This window comes from Schistocerca piceifrons, chromosome 4 (genome assembly GCF_021461385.2).
Source record: "Schistocerca piceifrons isolate TAMUIC-IGC-003096 chromosome 4, iqSchPice1.1, whole genome shotgun sequence".
In the NCBI taxonomy this organism is placed as follows: Eukaryota; Metazoa; Arthropoda; class Insecta; order Orthoptera; family Acrididae; genus Schistocerca; species Schistocerca piceifrons.
The window spans coordinates 630,198,818-630,224,724 of record NC_060141.1 but is presented as its reverse complement, the minus strand read 5'-3'; the positions used below and the strand labels follow the sequence as shown (position 1 = coordinate 630,224,724).

Below are 25,907 nucleotides of genomic sequence, written 5' to 3'. Positions count from 1 at the left end.
TTCTGAGACTGTAGATACTTCGATAAGGAATAGCTCAGTAGGCAGTTCAGTTTAAGAGGAATGGACATGTCTGAGAAGGGCAATCACAGACATTGGAAAGAAAAACATAGGTACAAAGAAGGTAACTGCAAAGAAACCATGGGTAACAGAAGAAATACTTCAGCTGATTGATGAAAGAAGGAAGTCCAAATATGTTCAGAGAAATTCAGGAATATAGAAACACATGTCTCATAGGAATGAAGTAAATAGGAAGTGCAGGGAAGCTAAGGTGAATTGGCTCCAGAGAAACTGTGAAGAAATAGAAATGATTGTCGGAAGGACTGACTCAGCGCAGCGTATAGAAAAGTCAAAACAAACTTCAGTGAAATTAAAAGCAAGGGTAGTAATAGTAAGAGTGCAACGGGAATTCCACTGTTACATGCAGATGAGAGAGCAGATAGGTGGAAAGAGTAAATTGCAGGCCTCTTTGTGGAGGAACATTTCTCTGATGTGATAGAAGAAGAAACAGGAATTGATGTAAAAAAGATGAGGGATTCAGTTTTAGAATCAGAATTTAATAGAGCTTTGGAGGACTTAGGATCAAAGAAGGCAGAATGGATAGATAAAATTCCATCAGAATTTCTAACATCATTGGGGGAAGTGGCAACAATATGACTATTCACATTGGTGTGTAGAATGTATGAATCTGCTGATATACCAACTGACTTTCAGAAAAGCAACATCCACACAATTCCAGAGTTTGCAAAAGCGAACAAGTGTGAGAATTATCACACAATCAACTTAACAGCTCATGCATCCAAGTTGCTGACAAGAATAATGTACAGAAGAACAGGCTTTAGGAAAGGCAAAGGCACCAGAGAGGCAGTTTGACTTTGGAGTTGATAATGGAGATAAGACTCAAGAAAAATCGAGAGACATTCATAGGATTTGTCAGCCTGGAAAAAGCGGTTGACAATGCAAAATGGAAATTTTAAATTTCACAATGTAAAATGGTGCGAGATGTTTGAAAGTTTGTGATAAATAGGGGTAAGCTAAAGGGGAAGACAGGTAATATACAGTATTTACGAGAACCAAAAGGGAACAATAAGATCGCGAGACAAAGCATGAGGTACTTGGATTAAAAAATGTGTAAGACAGGCATGTAGTCTTTCGCCATTAATGTTCAGTCTATACATTGAAGAAGCAATTATGGAAATAAAAAGGAAGGTTCAAGATGAAAGGATGTTAATGATAAGATTCATTGATGACTTTAATAACTCCAGTGAAAGTGAAGAAGAATTACAGGATCTGCTGAATGGAATGAACATTCTAACATGCACAGAATATTGAGAGCAAATCAAAAGAAAGACGAAAGTAATGAGAAGTAACAGATATAAGAACAGTGAGAAACTTGACATCAGGGTTGGTGATCACAAATTAGATCAAGTTAGGAATTCTGCCACCTAGGCAGCAAGGTAACCCATGATGGTTGGAGCAAGGAGGACATAAAAAGCAGACTATTAGTTGCAGAAAGGCTATTCCTGGCCGAGGGAAGTCTACTAGTTTCAAATATTGGCCTTAATTTGAGGAAGAAATTTCTGAGAATGTCCAATAGGGACAAAGTGGATGTGGAAAAAATCAGAAAAGAAGAGAATCGAAGCATTTGAGATGTGGTGTTGCAGAACAGTGTTGCAAATTAGGTGGACTTATAAAATAAAGAATGAGGCAGCTCCCTGGAGAATCAGCAAGGAAAGGGATGTGTGGAAAACACTGACAACAATAAGGGACAGGATGGTAGGACATCTGTTTAGATATCACGGAATAACTTCCATGGTACTAGAGGGGGCTGTAGAGAGTAAAAGCTCTAGAGGAAGAATGAGATTCAAATACGTCCAGCAAATGATTGAGGACATAGGTTACAAGTGCTATTCTGAGGTGAAGATGTTGACACAGGCGAGGAATCCGTGGCAAGCCTCATCAAACCAGTCAGAAGACTGAAGATGGGAGAAAAAGTAGAGACCACAGTCATTATTGCTGATTACCAAATGCAGAGCAGTTGTCTTGGGAACCTGCAAATACTGTATCTTGTTTGGTTGCTGACCAGTTTTGGGCTGCTGTTGTGACACACAGGAGAATACCATGAGTACTGTGTCTTCTCTATGCTGGTTCCCTCCTTGGGTCAGGGTTATGTGAACATTTTCTGTGGCTGGAAGTTTCAATTTAATAGCAATAAAATTTCCAAGCGTAGGAGAAAGGTGATATATTGTAAGATTTAAGAAAGTATATATCTTATGTGTTTACTGTCACTTTTTCATATCTGATTTTTATCACATATTCCACTATGCCACACTGAGTGAGGTGATGGAATGGCTAGCACACTGGACTCGCATTCGGGAGGATGACAGTTCAATCCCGCGTCCGGCCATCCTGATTTAGGTTTTCTGTGATTTCCCTAAATCAATCCAGGTAAATTCCAGGCCGGGATGTTTCTTTTGAAAGGGCACGGCTGACTTCCTTCGCCATCCTTCTCTAATCCGATGAGACCGATGACCTCGCTGTTTGGTCTCTTCCCCCAAACAATCCAATGTATTCTGCCACAGTCATTTATTTATCAGACACATGTGCCCCTGCTTCCTGTTAATATTCTCAGATTATAGAAGGTGATAGTCATGTATCATAGCTTGATGTTGCGTTGCTTTATTCAGGTATCATTGACATTTGCTTTACATTGCATCTCCTAATTTACATCATTCTCAGAAGTTAAATGGAGCAATTATTCTCAAGTGCAGATACTAAATGTACAATTGTTTAATTTGTTTTGTTATCAGGCTGATTGCAATTGTGGAAGGTAAGATGATGTGCCTTTTACTATTCTGTCAACTGTTAATGTTTATGCACTTACCCATTGCACGGTGGAAAAATGTTTGCTTTCCCCCCTTGTTTTTCTGCCTGTTTTACCTGTACTATATTTTACAGTTTCTTTATCTGCCTGTTTTACGTGTTATTTCATCTTACAATTTCTTATGTTATTTTCAAAATGTTGAGAAGTACCTATCAGTCCACAGCTTGTCATATTTTCCATTCCCTATAAATAAATTGAAAAATAATTAACATTTTCAGGCTTTGGAAATTGTGGGCATGTACCCTCATTCTGATTACACAATAATTCATAAGAAAGCATGTGTACCCTCCCCCATTCTCCTTCCTACACATACATATACGCAGACACAGGCAAAACAAAAGAATGATTCTACATGCAAGCAGTGAGGTACCTTTCTATCTTTTTTGTGTTCTTTATGGAAATACTGCATTTAACAGTTTGTTTACGATTCCATGTACAGAATATAATCCACTATTCTTTGAGTACTACTAGTAGTAATAATTCCTTTAAATTTCAGTTGTAGAAATAAATAATATCTTTTCTTCCATTAGCATGAAAATAAAATTTGACTCTTAGTGTACTGTTATAACCTTAAAGCATTTGTTCAGCAGATGTAGCCCATTCCAGCAGTTACAAATTAACTAACAAATCATTACTGTAGACTACATATGTTGAATAGAAAGGGTAAGAAATTTGTAGGGCAGAAGTGTGTTTGTATATACACAGCTAAGGCCCCCCCCCCCCAAATCTCTCTCTCTCTCTCTCTCTCTCTCTCTCTCTCTCTCTCTCTCTCTCTTTCTTACACACACACACACACACACACACACACACAGTACAAAAGTTAGCAACGTTTTCTTTTGTGTTTGTGTGCCTTTGCTGGCTCAATACTTACACATATTCGGTGAGTTGATACCTTTACTCCCCACTAGGCTTTTCCACCATCATATTAACAATGTTTTTGAAATAGAATGTAGCTACAATAAATTCTTGCTCAGTGGTTTCACTGTTTCCTTATGGACAAAGGCCAGTGGATTCACTGTTCACTGCTCAGCAGTAATGAGTTGTCAGGTGTGATTAGAATATAGTCACTCTTTGCATGGTTTGTAACTTTCGTAGTGAATGGATGGATGTATGTTCCTTATTGCACCTCCCTGTCCACTATTTGCATGGACACACACACACACACACACACACACACACACACACACACACACACACACTACGCATTTTATAACTTTATTTGCTGTATGCTTAAACAGGCAAGATTGTTGTTATGTCATCATGTAGTTGGGGGTAGATGTTAAAAAAGAAACTCTTGCTGATAAGATTTTTGGCAGATGAAGGCACTTTAAAGTACCCACTTTGTGAATTAACTGTGTTGAGTGTTCCATCTCAGTTTTGAGGAAATGGAAGAGGAAGTAGATTTCTGTACATCCTACATGAATGATAGCTTTCTGGAAAAGAAAAAAAATAAGTTTGTAGAGGCACATTTTTTCGCACCTTTTGGGTTGTAGTTTGTATGTTAAATAAATTTTTTTTAACTTGTTTGCTATAACTGTCAAAATTGTTTCAGAATTCAATGTTGTTGGCATGATACACTTAAATTTGATTTTACTGTGTTTTCAAAATCAGTGTTATTAGCAAGTTAGATCACCTGTTTGCTGGCCTTTTTAATTGATTATATTGATTACTTACTAAATTGTAACAGTAACTATATTAATACAGGCCAATTCCTTCGAAATACTTACAAAAAATCTTATTACTCAGGTCATTTTACATTGTTATCCATTCACGTTTTAGGAATGTGAGCAGGAGTTGACTGAGAAGGGTGAGATGGTGACACGTCTTCAGGCTAAGACAAGCCAGATTGGGCAAATCCTAAACAACTTGGAGAAATACAACCATTTATTGAAGGATGCTGAAAGGGGGGCACATTCATCAAGGGGAAACCAGCAAAAACAGACAACTCCTCCCAAAAAATAACTTTTATAGACTCTGTTTGCAGTAGCAAAATATTGTCTAAATTTAACATGAACACTGTAATTTCTTGTTTTATTTATACTTCAGTGCAATTTCACTGTGTTGTTAATATTGTTTATTGAGCTATCAATCTGTGTTGTTGCATTGCAGGAGTGTGAAAGCTCACTTAAACACAAAACTGAACTAAAGAACAAGTTGGAAGCAAAGAACGTAGCCATGTCTGAAACAATACAAACGATGGAGGAAAAGTAGGTACTATTTCAGTCTTAATCTGGCTGTGGGTTCTTAGTAAGTGGCAAGCTCTGATATGCTGTAATGGGTCTGGAGTCAGAGAAATTACATAGAGCAATTTTTACAGAATTCAGAGAGTAAAACTGTTTGTGTTAGCTTACTGGTCAGATTCTCTAGCAGTCCACCAAATTTTCATTGAGCAGCATTGCAATGTCTTTATCTTCCAAGAAAAAAAATTGTTTCTAAATGTTCCTATTTTTTGTGGTGATAGATGATAGTAATTTTTGTATAACTGTTTTTTTTGTTGGTGTAAGCTCTGAAAGCTTAAAGAATGTGGAATAACTTCTGTGATAGACAATACATACATCATATTTATAGTTTATATACATAACTCATCAGTTACGAGGCAATAATTGATACATCAAATGAGATTTTTAATGAGACTGGTATATAGCAAATGTGAGTATTTTAAACAAACTTACCTCCCATAAGATGTATCAACTGATACTACATTAAGATGCTGTAGAAGTATATTGAAAGTTGTGTGTTATTCTTTGGATGAACTGTATTTGAAGTTAAATACTGTACTCCAAGTTATTGTCTTTCACAGAAGTAGTTGAAACATACAAATCATAAGATAGTCATTACTTCAGAATTTTAAACATCTTATAAGGTTGCTGTTGGCATTGCTGATGGCATGTATTTACGTAGATTCCTTATTTTTAACCTGCCTGTAAACATTATTAAAAGGAAATTGATTTGAACTGCAAGTTATCTAACAATGATAACTGTCAGTTTTGAAAATCAAAAATTTGGTTTGGTTAAATACTGAAAGTGAATTAGATTTATGTGAATAAAATACTAAAGTCACATCAAACTAACCATTTGAAGTCAGTTTATAACCCGGTAATATTACCTGGATATTAATAACTGTTGGAAAACTATTAACAAACATGCACAAAGGAAATGTATCTGGTGTTTGTTCTAGTAGGTCATAAAGGCAGTGTACTGCAACTGTTAGATGAGAATTCGTAATCAGTGTATGGATGATTATGAAACAGAAGGAGAAGGCAATGGAAAGCTTGAACATACTTTGTACTTGTTGTAATTTTGCTTGAGTATATAAAAGGAAAAATTTTAACACATGTCAACAACAGCCTCATATTACTAAGACGGCACATGCCTTAAAACTTTTCTCAGAGGCAGATTTAAGTGAGTCTGTTGAAAGTAATGACTATCTTTTATATTATCATCCCAAGGTCATTTATTGTGTGCTTGATTCATTACTCTCAGATTATGTAACATGACCCATAAAAAACACTGCTTGCCCTTTCTTAATGGCTGTACACTGAGCAAAAGCATCCTCAAATGCGTATGTGATTACAAATAAAATTATTTTCATAAATGTGTGCAAAAAATATATTTTTGAACTGTGTTGTTGTGACACAATTTTAAACAATTGACTGAACTCCACTGCTTGCAGAAATAACTTTTATATGCTTTTCTCAACAATTCTAAAGCTTCCCATCTTTCCTGTGTGGGAGCACTGTTTGCATTAATAGCATAATAACTTTATAATTGAACAACCTTAATTTATTAAAACTTACTTCTGGTTTTGAGTGAAAAAAGCAAAACTAATTCCACACTGTTGTGATACAAAAATGATTTTGTCTTTTTAAATTGTTTCTGCTGTCATAAGTTCATTATGTACATCTTGTCATTGCACTGATTGACATTCATGCATTAATTAATCAAGGCGAGAAAAATTTTATCACCATTGTGTGACACACACACACACACACACACACACACACACACACACACACACACACACACACACACACACACATATTCTATTTGAATACTCCGTTTGCTCTGGCCAGTTTTAAAATAACTAATATCTGTTCTTACCAATATCGTGCTAATTTGGTATTTATAGTTTTAAGTTATTTTAGTTCTGCACATTATTTCTGTACACATGAATAAATAATTACTTTGTGCTACTAATATATTTTGTAGTATTCAAAAGATCTATTTTAAAAGCTTTAAATAGTTAAGTCTGTTGTTTGTTTCTCTGTTGTAATATTTGTTAACTGAAAATGGACACAAGGAGGGACAAAGGCTGTGTTAAAAAGCATTAATTAGCATAGCCAGAACTTTTTCTTGTCTGTAATTGTGCAGATGATCTGCATTGTAAAAGTGAGAAATTTAGAGATCAACTTGATTACATTCTGTTGGATATGTTGGCAAACCTTCATCACAGGTGCCACAAAGTAAATTGACAGTTGTAACATTTTGTGTATACAGTGTCAAGTGACATTGACTGACTGATGTTTGCATGTTTGTTTTTGCACTATAATGTGTGAAATTAATAAATTAAAAAAATCTTTATCTACAATAGAAAGAATATGCTTAAGCTTGTAAAATTAATGAGGAATAAAATATTTATTCACAACAAACTTTGACTTGAAGTTATTGAACAATATATTGCATGAAAATATTTTTCCTCTGCAGTTATATGCCTGTTTTTATTATCCCCTGTTTGATTTGTGGTTTATCTGTTTTGATGGTTTGCCATTATCACACAGCAAAGTATGCTTTTATTACCTGCACCACCTGTTTGTTTCTGAATTTAATTTTTTTATTACTTGGAAGTAATTTTTTATTTTATTTTGAGAACCCTGTTCCTAATTTATCCTGTGTTATGCCCCTATTCCAAAATGGCTTTATTGGCTTATGACAGCATGAAGAGGACTGAACAAGAGAAAAACAGTGCTGAAGAATCCCTGCGTAAACTGGGACAGCAGCTAATGGAGAAGGACGTTAAGACAATGAGTGTTGAAGGAGATCTAAAAATTGAAAGGGAATGGCGAACATCTCTTCAAGAAACTATGGTTAAGGACAGAGATAAGATCTCGCAATTGAATCAGGAACTTGCACAGCTGAGAGCTGTTGCTTCTGTAAGTATTAACTACATTTCTCACTTCACTCAGATCTTTTTTTTTTAAATACTTATTAGTATTTCAGCTAAGAGTTTCTGTTCTCATTTCTATGGTTTCACTTATTATCTTGAGGTTTCCTTTTAAAGCAAAGAGACTGGTAATCTTATGGTTGAATACCACAAATTTACAAACAACAACAATCTCTTAGAATAATTTGTTTTTCTTTTTTGTTGTAGATATTATTTTTTCTTACCAAAAAGTTTCAAATAATGGTGTAAAATTTCAAATTCATTCAAAGTACACAGATAGATGAGAGTTTCTGAGTTGCTTTTATTAGATCAAAATTTATTTTTATTTTTCTGTCACATCAATCTTTCTATTTAGCATGATAGTAAATCCAGGTCCCGTTTCTTTTCAAGTAATCTCGTGAAAACCGTAGTAATTACAACTGTAACTTAAAAAATTATTTGTTGTATGATGACAAAATGAAAAGGGCAAGTTGTTGCTCATCACATAGAGGAAGTGTTTAGTCCAACACAGTCACAGTGAAAAAGACGGCTCCACATTTAAGCTTTTGAACAAATAAAGCCTGTCACCCATCTTTCTGAATAGAAAACACACACACAAAGCACAGCTCTACACACATGGGCACCATCTCTGGTTTCTTGGGTGCAAGCCCTCGGAGACAGACCGAGCGAAGTGGCACGGTGGTTAGTACACTGGCTTCACATTCAGGAGGATGAAGGTTCAAACCCGAATCTGGCCATCCTGATTTAGGTTTTCTGTGATTTTCCTAAATCTCTTCAGGCAAATTCGGGGCTGATTCCTTTGAAAGGGCCCAGGTAACTTCCCTCTAAATCCTTCCTCAACCCGATGGGATTGATGACCTTGCTGTTAGTTCCCATCCCCAAAATTAACCATCCAGCCAACCAACCCAGAGACATGGCCCTGTGTGTATGAGCTGTGCTTGTGTGAATCTGTCTGTGGTTGTTTTTTTGGAAGAAGGGCTTTTTTGTCAAAAAGCTTAAAAGTGCAGCAGGCTTTTTCATTGTGCCTGTCTGTGACTCAGTGTCCCCTCTATCCTTATCATATGGTCGTTATTCCATCATGGAGCTTTTATTGTATGATCAGTGGTTTCACCAGTGCCTATGATCATCCGATAGTTGGCGAGTGGAGGATACGGGAGCTTACATTGCTTCTGTTATTGATATTAGAACGAGGATAAGGGAAAAAAATAAAATTACCCATGAACATGCATTTAAACATGTTTAACAATATAGTGAGTATATAAAATAATATAAATAATATAAAATAATATATTTCACAGACCCTTCAGTTCCCTCAGATACATAGAAATTCCAAACTGTGTAGCACGTTAGCAGCTTGTGAACTTCAAAGTTGGCAAAACATTTCTTATAAGTTAATGAATTTTTGTGACATAAAAATCGAAGATAAGTATTTTAAATCACTATGTTCTTGAATGGTATAATAATGGCAGAGACAATAACTCGCAATTGAATCAGCACAGCTGATATAGTTTGAGCAAAAGACACAAGATACGGTTGATGAATACAGTACCAACAAGAAGCAAGCCAGGCTTATACTAGCATAGGAGAGGAAGAAATAGATGTAAAAATGCATACATATAGTGTAAGAAGACAAGAACATAAATTGGATAGCTGAGGAGGGAGAGGCCCATTGAAGAGATAGATGACAACCAGGGAGAAGAAACTGGAAAGAATTTGCCTTGGGTAAAAGCATAGTGAACAATAGACAGTACAAAATGAGGAAAGGTAGCAGCTGGAGTTGAAGAGAAGTGGGAACTATAGCACATGAGGAGGGTAGGTTACAGGGGGAAGTCAACTATAGAAGACTAGAGAAAAGCAATGATCATCATTGTCTTATAGATACGAAATGAGAGAGAATTTAAGTATAGAGGAGTGCCCCTACCGTGCCACTGTTTGAGAAAATTTTAGGGAAGAGAAAAAGAGATCAAACTGAGAAGAAAATGAAGAAGCTACAAGGTGTACAACTTTGCTTCCACCTTTTTTTTCCCCAAAATTTGAGGCGTTTATAAAACAAACTGGTTACACATGTATCATTCAGAGTATTTTCCATCACTGGCCACTACTTTCTCCCATCTTTCTGGCAGTGTACAAATCCTGCATCGAAAAAATGGTTCATATTTTGAATTGACTTCTTCATGAGATCGGAAGTGTCGGTCAGCCAGGCTATGCACCGTTGATCTAAACAGGTGATAGTCAGAGGGAGCAATGTCTGGAGAATACGGCGGGTGAGGTAGGACTTCCCATTTTAATGTTTCCAAATATGTTTTGACCTCTTTTTGCAACGTGGGGTCGAGTGTTGTCATGCTGCAAAAGCACTTTATCGTGCTTCTCGCTGTATTTCAGCCATTTGTCTTTTAATGCTCTGCTCAAACGCGTTAATTACATTCAATAATGAGCACCTGTGATTGTTTCACTTGGTTTTAACACCTCATAGAACATGATGCTGAGCTGGTCCCACCAAATGTAGAGCATGATCTTGGAGCCGTGAATATTAGTTTGGCTGCCGACGTGGAAGCATGATCAAGATATCCACATGATTTTTTTGGGTTATCGAGATGAACCAATTTTTCATCCCCGATCATAGTGCAATGCAGAAATCCCTTCCGTTTTTGCCTCTGAAGCGACTATTCAAAAACACACAAACACTGTCCAACGTCTCTTAGTTTCAGCTCACACGGGACCCAAGTTCCTTCTTTCTGAATCATGCCCATAGCCTTGAGACATTCTAAAATGGCTTGCTGTGTCATTCCCATTAATGGTGCCAATTCTTCTGAGTTTGACATGAGTCTTCACTAAGCAATGTCTCCAATTCTCCATCTCAAACATTCTCTCTTCCACCACTATGCCAGTGTACAACATTAAAATCACTGTTCTTGAAGCATTGAAACCACTCACGATATGTTCTTTCACTAGTAGCGTCCTTACCATATGTACTTGAGAGCATTTGATGAGACTCGGCCACTGTTTTCTTCATATTGAAACAAAACAGTAACACCTCCCACAAATGACGAGAATTAGGCTCGTAAACTGACATTTTCAATCAAGAACAACTTTATGATGCAGACACAAATCAACTAATGTTTGAATGAGGTTATGTTTACCGAGGTCCAAGCTAATTGCCTGACATCTGCGATCTGTTTCTTTCGATCACTACTTACTGTTGTTGCCATCAATCGGCAAATGGTGGAAGCAAAGTTGTACACCTTGTGCTAAAGCTTGGCTTAGGCTGAGGTCAACAACAACAGACTTTGTTTGCTGTAAGGCATCTGCAAGAGGCACATTATGTGTAAAGGTAAGGTGGTCTTCTGGAATCTAGGGAAAGCATACGGCAGTGTGTGCGACAGTAAGGTACGGGAAGCAATAAAGAGACTCCAGGTCTACAAAAAGATACAGTTGACATGGTGATAGAAATGTAACATGGAAATAAAAGGTACGCTGAAATTGGAGGTGAGGCAATTGATTGGATACAGCAGAGAAGGGGTTTAAAACAGTCATGAATGATATAATGCATAAGATGCCAGGAAAAGCTGAAGATAATGACAGGGTAACAGCCTTTGCTGTGATGACGTAGTAATCTGAAGTAATAAGAAAGATAAAGTTCAGCTGCAATTAGGTGCATTGGCAGAGGGGTTGGTATTGTAGGGTACAAAATTAAATACGATGATACGATGAATAGTGAATTCTTGATTATAACCAGTAAGAGGGAGAGGACTACTCAAAGACTCTTCCTGGCAGGAGTACAACCAGAAAATGGTGACAACCTGAAATCTTTTGGAAGTGTACTGAAAACAAATTGAAAAAAGAGGAAGCCATTGAGAGAGAGGGGGTGGGGGGGGGTGGGGGGGGGGCAAGCAGTCAAATTCCTGAGAAGTTTCGGGAGCTTGGTGGGGGATATAAAGGTAGAGAGAATAATATTGTATATTGATTTTACTATGGGCATGTCCTAACCTTTGCTTTTGAAACCTGGACTGTGAAGAAAAGTTATTAAAGCCAGATACAGGCATGTGAAATGAAATTCCACTGTAGCAGAGAGGAGAGTAACAAGGTTGGACAGATAAGAGCTGAGGGAAATGGGAAAGGACTTGCCTTGAAGGATGTGATGAACTCAATGGATTTAAGTGATATTGACATTTTAAGAGAACATATGACAGAATGGATGAATTGAGGCATAAAAGCAAAAGATCATATTTGGAGAAAAGGAAAGGACTGGAACAGGTTGGTGGCAGAGTGTTGGCTGGAGGATAGAAGAAACCGATCCACCAATTTCTTGAAAACTGTTCATGATGATTATAATGATGATCTCAACTCTAAAAAGCATATGTGGCATAATATTGACGTGTGATAGTAAAACAACATTTGAAATTTATATAGGTATTACAGATAGTCAAATCTTTTGTGAATAAGTAACCATATCATACCTGTATCTCAAAAGTCAGTTTAAACACCACAGTGTAGTAATGACTTGAGGCTGCATTTCAAGGCATTGGCAATAGATCAAAATATATTACACACCTGAAAAGAATCGTATGGCTGACTTGCTACAAAACACTTAATCTTTGGACTCTCTATTAACCCACTAATCACTCACACCTAAACTTCCTCATCCTATCTTATTAAGCTACACAGAATTCCCACGATTTCAAACTGCAACTGCATGACAACTGAAATACACAAAGTGGAAAGACATAAATTAATTAATAGAGAATATCTCCAAACATACCTTGCAGATGTTTACTGTGACTTCTGTATGTGATACGAGAAACACCACTGTAGTACATTTCCACCAATTTTTGAGACCACAGCTGTATCATAATTTTCTCCTGGACAGTTATCTTGTTTGATTTTAGACATTTAGCTACAAAATAATTGAGTACTACGATGTTCTTACAGTGGGGCAAAGAGGAACCCCATCCTTATGGATCTTCTATATGCCATTGTTGTCTTGCTGAAAAAGCAGCCTGCTGATACAATACTGGCAATGGGTTCAAGTAGATTCCTCTTGAGGAGGGCCTAGGTCTTCCTCTGAATCCTCCCAGCCAGATTGTTATTTAATCAGTGGTATGCAGAATCATCAAATAATATGCCCCTACATTTGGTGTGTGAGGGAATGATAGCGCCTTTCTGTGTGTTGCATATAAAATGATGATATCCTTACGAACTTGACAACATTTCTTCCTGGAGAATGAACCAGACTGTGGCAGGTAACCACCCTAATTTCTTAAACAGCATCACTGTAATGCTTCGCCCCTTCTCTGACTCTGAGAGCACTTCATTGTATAGAGTATTTTCCATGAAATTAAACATGATGTATCTTTTTACAGTGTTTGAGAGCTTCAGTTGGTCATACTTTTCAGTTTGATGAACCTTTGCTTGTTGCCTCTTTTAATCAGCTAATATCCAGGTACTGCAATCTAACCAGTCCCATGATACTACTGAGAGATAAATGACATATTCAGGTGTTCTGTAGTCATAGAAAATAATTAGTAGCATGCCTCAACAATACACGTAACCATAGCATAGCTGCAACCACATTTGAGAGGTTTCTGTGGGTGGCCCAGACTAACATATGATTCCTAAAGAGGGACATCAGCATTTTCAGTAATTGCAGGGGCAACAGTCGGGGTGATTGACCTGGCCTTGTAACAACAGGGACCATGGCTATCCAGTGGTAGTATTGCAAACAAACGTGCAAGGGGAAACTTAATGTGGTACTTTCCCTGAGTACATGAACGTTCTTGGGTAAAATAGTCCTCCATTTGGACCTCTGAGTGAGAACTGCTGAGGAGGATTGGGATGTAGCTTCTATGTCTGACATGGGGTTGGTGCTGTGGATAATTTAGGAGGAAATGAGACTACTCGCCAAATAGCTGGGACATTGTCACGTGGTTCATGTGACAGAGAATTAAAACTTTGTTACCTTTCATCATAAATCCTTGAGTGAGGCAGAACACATGGAATAGCAACTGAGATAGCCAAAGGTTTTAGGTAGGTTGTATAATGGCAAGGCAGGCATTTCAAATCCAAATTTTAAACCATAAATTGATGTCCAGGAGCAGATTCAGGCAGTAACTGTAATTGCTTTGTTGTTAACTGCAGATTACAATTGAATAAATACCAGAAATTTAGTAAATTAGGGAGTTGGAACTTCTATAAATTGAATGTCTGCCTGTGTATGTGCGGATGGATGTGTGTGTGTGTGTGTGCGCGCGATCATCTTTGTATATATATAAAGTGCTGGCAGGTCGACAGACACACAAATATGTCTTTAAATATGTCTGCTTGTATCTGTATATGTGTGGATGGATATGTGTGTGTGTGTGTGTGTGTGTGTGTGTGTGTGTGTGTGTGTGTGTGTGTGTGTGTGCGCGCGCGCGCGCGCGCGCGCGCGCGTGTATACCCGTCCTTTTTTCCCCCTAAGGTAAGTCTTTCCGCTCCCGGGATTGGAATGACTCCTTACCCTCTCCCTTAAAACCCACATCCTTTCGTCTTTCCCTCTTCTTCCCTCTTTCCTGATGAGGCAACAGTTTGTTGCGAAAGCTTGAATTTTGTGTGTATGTTTGTGTTTGTTTGTGTGTCTGTCGACCTGCCAGCACTTTCATTTGGTAAGTCACATCATCTTTGCAGCTTAGCTTGTAAATCACATAACTGGTTTCTCAGGTAGCTCTGCCTTTGATGGGGTAGGTGATGCTTGTGATCAGACTGGAGTAGGTTGTGGTGGGAGGGTGTGTGGGACAGATCTTGCATCTAGATCTATTACAGGGATATGAGCCATAAGGCAGGAGTTTGGAGCAGGGATTGTGCAGGGATGGGAGGATATTGTGTAGGTTTATTGAGCAGTGGAATACCACTGTGGGAGGGGTGGGAAGGATAGTGGGTAAGACATTCCTCATTTCAGAGCACGAGAAGAGGTACTCAAAACCCTGGTGGAGAACTTGCTCCAGTCCTGGGTGGTACTGAGTCATGAGGGGAATGCTCCTCTGTGGCAGGACGGTGGGACTTTGGGAGGTGGTGAGTGACTGGAGAGATAAGGCACAGTAGATCTGTTTTTGTACAATGTTTACTATCAGTAAAGGCCTCATTGAGACTCTCAGTATATTTTGGGAGGGACCACTCATCTGCAGATGTAACGGCCACAGGTGGCTAGGATGTATGGAAGAGACTTTTTGGTGTGGAGTGGGTGCAGCTGTCAAAGTGGAGGTATTGCTGGTGTTTAGATGGAGGTACTGACATAGCCATTTTTGATGTGGAGGCCAACATTGAGGAATATGGTTTGTTGGGTAGAGTAGGACCAGGTTAAGTGAATGGGAGACAAGGTGTTGAGGTTCTGGAGGAATGTGGCTAAGGTGTCCTTACCCTCAGTCCAGCTCACAAAGGGGTCATCAGTGACACTGAACCAGGTGAGGGGTTTGGGATACTGGGATTGTAGGAAGCGTTCCCGTAGATTGCTCATGAATAAATTGGCTGGCATAGGATGGTGTCATGCAGGTGCCCATAGCCATACCCTAGATTTGTTTGTATGTAATGCCTGCAGAGGAAAAGTAATTTTGATTGAGGATATAGTTGGTCATGGTGACTAGGAAGGAGGTTGTGTAAGTTTGGAATTCGTTGGGCATTGGGAAAGGCAGTGTTCAATAGTGGTAAGGTCATGGTCATCAGGGATGTTAGTGTAAAGGGAGGTGGCATCCAGGGTACCATGTGGTAAAGGAACAGGAACTGTGGAGAGTTGGTGGAAGAAATGGTTGGTATCTTTTATATAGGAGGGTAGGTTTCTGGTAATGGGTGGAAGTGTTGGTCTATGAGAGCAGAGATTGTCTCAGTGGGGGCACAGTAACCAACCACAATGGGAAATTCTGGCCTCTTGGCTCATATCCCTGGAATAGACCTAGATGCAAGACCTGTTTCATACATCCTCCCACCGCCACCTACTCCAGTCTGGTTATAAGCATCATCTATACCATCAAAGGCAGGGGTACCTGTGAAACCAGTCATGTAATCTACAAGCTAAGCTACAACCACTGTGCTGCACTCTACATGGGCATGACAACCAATAATCTGTCTGTCAACATGAATGGCCACTGACAAACTGTGGCCAAGAGACAATTGGACCACCCCATTGCTGAACATGTTGCCCAACATGACGTTCAATGACTGCTTCACAGTCTGTGCCATCTAGATCCTTCCCACCAACATCAGCTTTCCCAAATTGCGCAAATGCGAACTCTACCTGCTATATATTCTATGTTCCTATAACCCTCCAGGCCTCAACCTTCGTTAGTCATTGTCTTTACCCATCTAGCCCCTTTCCTGTTCCCATTCCAGCACTACACAGCCCCTCTATTCCACCAACATACCCACAGTCTTTTTACTTCTTTTCCACTACTCTGCCCTCTCCCAATTCTCCATCTATCTCCATCTCGTCCCTGTGCACTCCCACAAGCACCACTTTACCACACCCCTCCCCTACCCTGTTATCCATCCCCCTCTGTGCCCCAGCTTCCTTGTTATCTCCACCACCCAGCTACCTCTCCTATCGTGCACTGCTGCTCGCAGTCTGGCCTCAGCAGCTAGAGACGTGTGTGTGTGTGTGTGTGTGTGTGTGTGTGTGTGTGTGTGTGTGTGTGTGTGTGTGTGTGTGTGTGTGTGTGCGTGTGCGTGCGTGCGTGCGTGCGTGCTTGCGCACGCGTTCGTGCACGCATGGGTGTGTCTGTGCATGGGCCTGCGTGTGTGCATGTGCATGCTTGGGTGTGGGTGTGTGCGTGTGTTGTCTATTTTTTACGAAAACCTTGTAGACCAAAAGCTCGCTTTTTAACAGTATTTTTGTTGTGCATATGTGCATCTCAGCATCTCCACTATATGGTGAGTAGCAGTTATATTGTTAGTTTAAACACCTGTTTATCAGTGCCACTGACACTAGTCTATGTAACTCAACTTTGCATTGGTGTGAGAAGTAAATTGGGGCAGTATGTATCTTCCTTCCGAATTCAGTGTATAGCCAGGTATTGTGCTGAGCTTGAGCTGCAGTTCTGCTACAAGCTCCAGCCCAGAGGTAGATGTTATGAGTGCCTCTTTTAGGTGTGACGTGACTACCTCTTCATGTAAAGAAACTTCAAAATTTGTAAACTTATATATTTGTTTTTCATCGTGAATAAATCTGCTTCAACTGTGCATGACAGATCCCTTATTTGGATGAAATTGCGCACAGCCAGGGTTTGAGGATTAAATACCATCTTCAGAGGTCACCAAAAACAAAAGAAACCAAGATGGCTACTATATAAAATTAGTTACAAATAGATGAACATCAGTAATACCTTGGTTGTGTATGAGAAAATATACAAGTCATGTAAACAGTCCAGCAAATTTATAAAGTGGAATATGAGATCCTGTGCAGGTGAGGCATGAAAAAGGTCTTTGAGTCAACCAGTACCACGTAGGATAGACAAGGCCTAACCAAAAAAATACGGATGAATCAACAAATAGTCACTCATGTAATCTACGAACCAACTGCAAACAGCTCAATGTGTGGCATATTCCTAAGAAAGTAAATGAAGACATAATTACTGAGGAGTGTCAGTTTGTGAGCCTCAGAAGTAGCCTACCATGTAAGTGCCCAGCCCACTGCATACCATGGATACAGAAAGACTGGCCAACAGACTGCCATGTGACCCGCAATAAGACACCTCAGTATACGTATCTGTCATAGAGCTAGGCCTGGTACAGAGCAAACAATAAAAGAAAAATATTCAGTGTATAATGCAGTTGTTGAGAAATAAAATTAATAAAATTGCAGTATAAAATTAAGAGTGACCAAACCAACATACTACAAATTAACCATTACAGTGCAAGATATGTCAAATATAGAGAGTACATAATATTAAGAATAAAAGACTGTGGATGCAGCTAGTGCAGCACAACATGTAAAGTAATCTTTGGTCACTCATTGTTGTAAGAAATTTAACAGATAGTAAAATTAACACAAAATGAAATCAAATTTGCTCAACACCTTCTTGTAAATCACAGAAGATTTCTTAATGTGTCATAATATTGTGTGTGTGTGTGTGTGTGTGTGTGTGTGTGTGTGTGTGTGTGTGTGTGTGTGTGTGTGTGTGTGTTTGTTTAGAGAGAGAGAAAGCGCACAGTTGTACACATCTCTATAAGTAGGGAAAAAAAGGTTGGTTAAGACAGCAGCGTGACTGGTGAGCATTTCACCACTTCTTTCCCTGTGAATGTGTATGTGTACATTACAGTGTTAAAACTGACTCTTACACATAGGAGTCACAATTATAATGCAAATCAAATTTTTACCATCATGTAATATGCCTCAGCCAATAAGAGATTGTGACATAGGCACTTGTCAATTCCAACACTACATACAGGCTGGTAAACTTAATTGAAGTTTATAATACATATGTTGACAATTCTTCATACAGACTTGCTTATCATAAAATATAAGCTATGATTATAGTACATATGGTGTTACTTATTTAGACAGATACTATTGTACATGATTACCATTCAAAAAATCTTCTACATAACAGTAGCATTTACTTTTCAGATATTTTTTTCCAGATGTCCAGGAGTATTTTTTAGATTTCAGTCATACTTCCCCTTCCACACTTCATTTATAAATTTCATGCCCATATAATATGGAGTTCATTCACCTAGTTTTAGTCTGTGGGTAGGCAACCTTGTAACTTTCACTTGTACATTGTGCTGGTTGTTTTGTGGTGAAATAAATAATTTCTTCTTTTGCAAAGTTTAATTTCAGGTTGTTATTTTTTATTCGTGTGTCCACTTTCCCAAGTGTCTGCATAATACAACAGATTAAGTATTCATCACTTTTACAACATGCTATTGCAGTTGTGTCACCCCCATAGAGGATGGTATCAAACTGAACGCGGCATGGTACATCATTGACCCACTATAAAAATAGTGGCCCTAACATTGAATCTTGTGGAAGCCTTGTGTTTCCAGCCAGAGAGAAATTTATTGTGATTGTTGTTAACAAGTGCCCCATTTTTCTGTTTTCCAAGTATAGTGATGTCCGGTAAAAAGATTTTCCTTGAAAACCATAATGTGTCAATTTTTGAAGAGGTAGGCCATGCTGTACTGTATCTAAAGTTTTGATAAGATCGCAAAAGGTGCCTTATACACACATTCTATCATCAAAACATCTGCTAACTTTTATGATCAATTCATTTATTGAGTGGGTTGTGCTGCAGTCATTCCTGAAACCATACTGATTGCGTAAAGTGATGCTGTGGGATGAATTGTTATTTTCTTTCTGATCACATGCAAATACTTTTTAGAAAAGTTGTAACAGTGAGATAGGCCTATAATTTTGAATTTCATCTTGTTGCCCTTTTTGTTAATTGGCTGAATTTCAGTATATTTTATTCAATCTGGGAAGCATTCCTCAGCAAAAGACATTTTGAGAGTGGATGTGCAGTACTATGACAGACTACTTTTATAATTCTAGTGGAAACCTGATCCTGACCACAGAGTTTAAAATTTTTAGGGACATTATGATTTACGTAATATTAGAGATTGAAACATGGAAAAAATTGAAACCTGAGCAATTTCTCTCTGTCGTACTAGGCTTTGTCATACTAGGCTTTGTACTTGGTGGTGAGCAGTTCATGATTTCATTACAATTTATGTAATTACATATGGTACTGGGATCTGTAACAGCTGTACATTTATCATTTGTTCATAGGGGAATTTTTCTTTGTTTCATTGCCAGATTCACTCCTTACAACAGAACAAATAGTGTTTGATTTGTTTTAAGCATTGAAAATGGATCTATTGTTTTCAGTACACTTTGCTAATTTAACTATGTTGTCATACATAAAAGAAATTCTGGGTTTTGTTTAACTTTTGCCTCCAACTGCAGTTTCCTCTTCCTAATGCTAGACTAAGGTGTTCATTCATGTTAATTTTCCTGGTACTTTTTTTTTTATTTGGGGACGCCACATGGTTGAATTATATTATGCCACCGGATGTTTGATTTGCAATCTACTGTGCATTGTGCAAGTATATACACGAGGTGGTGTCACATGTAAAATTTCCTCTACAATCTTTAATATTGCTGTTAAATGTTCTGCACTGTTGGTAGTATCAATTCATATTCAGTGTCTCATCATGCCAAAATGAAAGTGTAATTTTAACAGCAATATAAAAAGTGAGTTTACTTGTACCATTACCGAAAGAGAGTTTACTTTTATCATAGCAAGTGGAGAAAATTGTATGGCACATTGTGCATATTAAACTTTGCTGTTGGGCACAGCAGAATGTCTGACATTGTGAATCACATTATGACAAAGAAATATCGTATGGGTGTTAAATGAAAATGCACTTCCTGGTAAAATACGTAAGAGTGAAAAGTATGGTGACAGTGCAGCAGAATAATTGTAAAAAGTCATCTGAGATCATCTTAGTGCTTGATGCAAAGGTAAACTACTATGCTCATTAAATTTTCTCAGTACAATTTGTGACACTTTTTTCCCCCTCAATTATTCCATGGATTTTTTTAACTTTTTAAAATGCCCCTTTTTTAATAAAAATGAAATGGGCTCATGGTGCAAGACTCACAAATTCCTTTTGTTACCCATGCTCTACATTTATGAGAACCGGTCTGTAGAATTGGGAAAGGGAAGCTTTCATTGAATACACTCTTGAATTCAGTTGAAAAGTTATTCTAGTTGTCATCTGTTGAAGTGCAGAAATATAGACCTATATCTCTAACGTCGATCAGTTGTAGAATTTTGGAACACGTATTATGTTCAAGTATAACGACTTTTCTGGAGACTAGAAACCTACTCTGCAGAAATCAGCATGGGTTTCGAAAAAGACAATTGTGTGAAACCTGGCTCGCACTATTCGTCCACGAGACTCAGAGGGCCATAGACATGGTTTCCCAGGTAGATGCCGTGTTTCTTGACTTCTGCAAGGCATTTGATACAGTTCCCCACAGTCATTTAATGAACAAAGTAAGAGCATATGGACTATCAGACCAATTGTGTGATTGGATTGAAGAGTTCCTAGATAACCAAACACAGAATGTCATTCTCAGTGGAGAGAAGTCTTCCAAAGTAAGAGTGATTTCAGGTGTGCTGCAGGGGAGTGTCCTAGAACCATTGCTATTCACAATATATATTTTTGCGGATGATGCTGTAGTATATCGAGAGGTTGTAACAATGGAAAATTGTACTGAAATGCAGGAGGATCTGCAATGAATTGACGCATGGTGCAGGGAATGGCAATTGAATCTCAATGTAGACAAGTGTAATGTGCTGCGAATACATAGAAAGATAGATCTCTTATCATTTAGCTACAAAATAGCAGGTCAGCAACTGGAAGCAGTTAATTCCATAAATTATCTGGGAGTAGGCATTAGGAGTGATTTAAAATGGAATGACCATATAAAATTAATCGTCGGTAAAGCAGATGCCAGACTGAGATTCATTGGAATAATCCTAAGGAAATTCAGTCTGAAAACAAAGGAAGTAGGTTACAGTACACTCGTTTGCCCACTGCTTGAATACTGCTCAGCAGTGTGGGATCCGTCCCAGATAGGGTTGACAGAAGAGATACAGAAGATCCAACGGAGAGCAGCATGCTTCATTGCAGGATCAATTAGTAATTGCGAAAGTGTTACGGAGATGATAGATAAACTCCAGTGGAAGACTCTGCAGGAGAGATGCTCAGTAGCTCGGTACGGCCTTTTGTTGAAGTTTGAAGAACATACCTTCACCGAGGAGTCAAGCAGTATATTTCTCCCTCCTACATATATCTCGCGAAGAGACCATGAGGATAAAATCAGAGAGATTAGAGCCCACACAGAGGCATACTGACAATCTTTCTTTCCACGAACAATACGAGACTGGAATAGAAGGGAGAACCGATAGAGATACTCAAGGTACCCACTGCCACACACCGTCAGGTCGCTTGCAGAGTATGGATGTAGATGTAGATGTAGAAGTGCGATTGCTGACTGACCATGTGATGAGGCTGTTTTTTAATAAATACCTTCACATTTTGCTTACATCTCTTTGTTGCACAGGCTGAATTTAATTTTGATGTGATACAAATAGTGCTGCATGGTCTGAAACTCCTAAAGCTTGTACCATTTTTTCTTTTCCACTGTAATTGTAACTTCTTGCAGTATTATCAATAAATGTTGAAGCAGTTGCTGTAGTTCTTGTGCACTGGTAAAAATTTAGATTTAACCCATTTGTGGCTATCAAGTTCTTTAAGTGTGAAGAAAATTTGTCATCAGTTCTTTCACCTGTTTTGAAGTCAGCATATACGATGGCTGTTCAGTAAAGAATGATCATAATTTTTTTTTTACAGCGTGCCCTTACTCATTCTCATAATTTTGATGGTCCTACTCAAAATAGTCTACCATGAGTGCAATGCACGTGTCCCAGCATTTCTGCGTCGCCAAATACATGCTGCAAACCATTTTTTCAGTGGTCCTTCAAAATTGCCTCTGCAGCCTTCACCACTGCTTTTGATGATTGATAATACCTCCCATGAAGGCATTTCTTCATGTTAGGGAATAGAAGGAAGTCACATGGGGCTAAATCCGGACTAAAGGGAGAGTGAGGGACGCATTTCTCGTTGATTTTCGCAAGATATTCAGCAACAACATTGGCAATATGCGGCCGCCCATTATAGTGGTGCAGTATCCAGCCTGCTTCACGGAAATGTGGTCTTTTACGTCTGATATGGACTTGCAATGTTTTCAGGACATCCCAGTAGTATTGTCCAGTTACTGATATGTTCAGGTACAACATGCTGATAAAACATTCCATGAATATCAAAGAATGAGATGACCATAACTTTCCCAGCAGAAGCAACCACTTTGCTTTTTTGGGGGTTGGTGATGAAGAAGATTTCCACACTGAACTTTACTGTTTGCTCTCAGGATCAAAATGATGTAGCCAAGTTTCATCAGCAGTGATTACATTTGAAAGAAACTCTGGATTTTCCTCTAACATCAACTTAAACTGCATGCACACTTGTATGCACATATCGTTTTGTTCAAGCAGTAACTGAAGCACCCCACCTTCCTTTGAAACTGAAACATTTTAATCACCTTCGAGCTGTGCTGTAGGGAAGAACAGACTCTCCATAGACCTCCTGTAACATTGTATAGGCCTCAGCTGAAGATTTGTTGAGTCAAAAGCAGAATTTTTCAAAGCCGCATATTGTTCCTCGGGTTACCTCCATTGCAGCAGTAGGCGATCCTGAACTTTTCTGACTTTGCCTGCCTCTAAGAGGTGGGAACCAGGAGTCTCAGCAATGAAACTACTGCAGTGTGTTTGTTGCACATTAAGCTAACAGAATATCATAAGATTAAATTTTAGCATGAGACATTATGACCATAAAAAATTTGATCATTCTTTATTGAACAGCACTTGTATAACTAGTTTCTTATTCATTTTGTTAGATTTTAATTTATGTAACTATATTTCAAATTTATCTAAGAATACAGAGCTTATTTAGTGCCTGCAAAAGCGATGTAAACTGATGATTAACATTTTTTACTCTTAAGTTCAATACAAATACTTTCAAATGTCAATTCTTCATTTAGAATGCTAATATATGTCTGATTTCATAGTCTACCAAGGAATGAACTGGTATCAAGAGCCACCATACCCATTAGGTTTACAAAACCTGGCTGTCAGCTTTTAGCTGTAAGTTTACCGGGGAGACTGGTATTTTCATTTTTAAGCCAATGTTCATTTAGACATCCTAACTTCAATGACTGTCTCATATTTTCTAACAGAATAATTTGAATTTCGTAAAGCTTACTGATCAATTCTTCAGACCGATCTCCAATGTGCAAATGCAAAATGAAATTACTCCTGCATACATTATCAGGTAAAGCATTTTTAAAATTAGTTTGATTACTAGGTAATGGAACGTCCACCTGTGGTCTCTATACTTGTCCTGGGTTGTTAATGTTGGGCTGAATCTGGATGTAATTGGCCACTTTCACTAGTTTCCATGTGTGTGAGCATTAAGGGCAATAGCTTGTTTGTTTTCACAGTTTATATATCGTTTATATCTGATGCACGCGTCTTGTTACCAGATCAGTGTAGGTGTTTCCATGAATTGTGACTTTAGCGTTTTTGAAATTGTTGACGTCAAGCATGGAACATGCAAAAAACCTAAACTAACTCAACTTAAAAAGCCAAATAGATCAGCTGTTAGTGGTTGCAGCCTGGGGTATGGTTTTAAAAGGAGACTCAAGTCAGACAATGTTACTGATGAGTATGGGGATGTTAATGGACCACTCAGGGATGGTGTCTCATGGTTTCTCAAAATATTGCCAGCAGTCTCACCCATTATCGACAGAAAACACACATGGGATGTGCATTTCACAAAACAATAGCATGGTTGTAGAACAGCAAACTCAAATCAAATTGATACAAGCTTACTATCCATAGTCGGAGGCAAATTTCACTTCTTTCAATTTTTGAAAAGTTTTGAGAGTTCTGTTTACAGTAGAATACTGCCTCATTTTTTCATAGTAGAACCTACTAACTGCTATTTAGTTTGGCTTTTGTAAATGAATCTCTACAGCTAAAGTTCTGTATGTTTAACTGTCCTGTGATGACTTTAGCAAGGACTTTGATTGCGTGAACTTTAAAATTTTACTTAGGGAAACTGAAATATTGAAGCGTTACTGACATCACCCTTGCATAGATAGGATCTTACTTTATAACTGAAAGTAGAGGGTAAAATGAACAATTTTACATACTTCATGTCACTGTTCTCTCTGAAGAACAATTCAGAAACAATTCAGATAAACTTAAGTGTGTCTTATCCAGCCAAAAAAGATATGAAGAACACATGTAAAGTATGCAAGGCCTCCTCAAAGATCTTGGAATTCACACACTCCTGATTCTCAGTGCATTTACTTCTTAACAATGTTTCTTGTAAGTTGGTTGATGAGTGATTTGCATGTAAAGTTCTTCAATGGACCATAATTGTACCTTCTCTCTGTGATGTAGAACAAGTTAGTCTTACAGTAATAGCACACTGTATTAGTGAAAAATATGGCACATGCATGTGCCATATTTTTCACTGAGATTTTAACTTCATTCTATTAAGTTCTTAATACACTATTACGTAATCAAAAGTATCTGGGCACCCCCAGAAACATACATTTTTCATATTAGGTGCATTGTGCTGCCAACATATAGCCAGGAACTCCGTATCAGCGACCTCATTAGTTATTAGATACTGTGAGAAGGCAGAATGGGGCCTCCGCAGAATTCACGGACTTTGAATGTGGCGAGGTGATTGGGTGCCACTTGTGTCACACGTCTGTACACAAGATTTCCATGCTCCGAAACATCCTTAGGGCCACTGTTTTTGACGTGATAATGAAGTGGAAACGTGAAGGGACAAGTACAGCACAAAAGCGCACTGTTGACTGACAGAGACCACAGACAGTTGAAGAGGGTCGTAATGTGTAATAGGCAGACGTCTATCCAGACCAACACGCAGTAATTCCAAACTGTGTCAGGATCCACTGCGAGTACTATGACAGTTAGGCGAGAGGTGAGAAAATTTGAATTTCATGGTTGAGCAACTGCTCATAAGCCACATATCATGCCCGTAAATGCCAAATGATGCCTCACTTGGTGTAAGGACAGTAAACATTGGATGACTGAACAGTGGAGAAATGTTGTGTGGAGTGACAAATCACAGTACACAATGTGCCGATCCGATGGCAGGATGTGGATACGGCAATTGCCCGATGGACGTCATCTCCGTTGCGTGTAGTGCCAACAGTTAAATTCAGAGCCGGTG

General features: G+C 38.4%; 1 protein-coding gene across 4 annotated transcripts in view; it reads left to right on the top strand.

Moving 5' to 3' along the window:
* The window catches only part of LOC124794738 (RUN and FYVE domain-containing protein 2), a 155,570-nt gene that overhangs the window by 107,913 nt on the left and 21,750 nt on the right, over window positions 1-25,907 (top strand). For all 4 annotated transcript variants that reach the window (XM_047258341.1, XM_047258343.1, XM_047258344.1 and 1 more), the window contains 2 exons: window positions 4,991-5,088; window positions 7,815-8,031. In XM_047258341.1, the coding sequence (XP_047114297.1) occupies window positions 4,991-5,088; window positions 7,815-8,031 (315 nt within the window). The remainder of the gene's footprint in view (window positions 1-4,990; window positions 5,089-7,814; window positions 8,032-25,907) is intronic.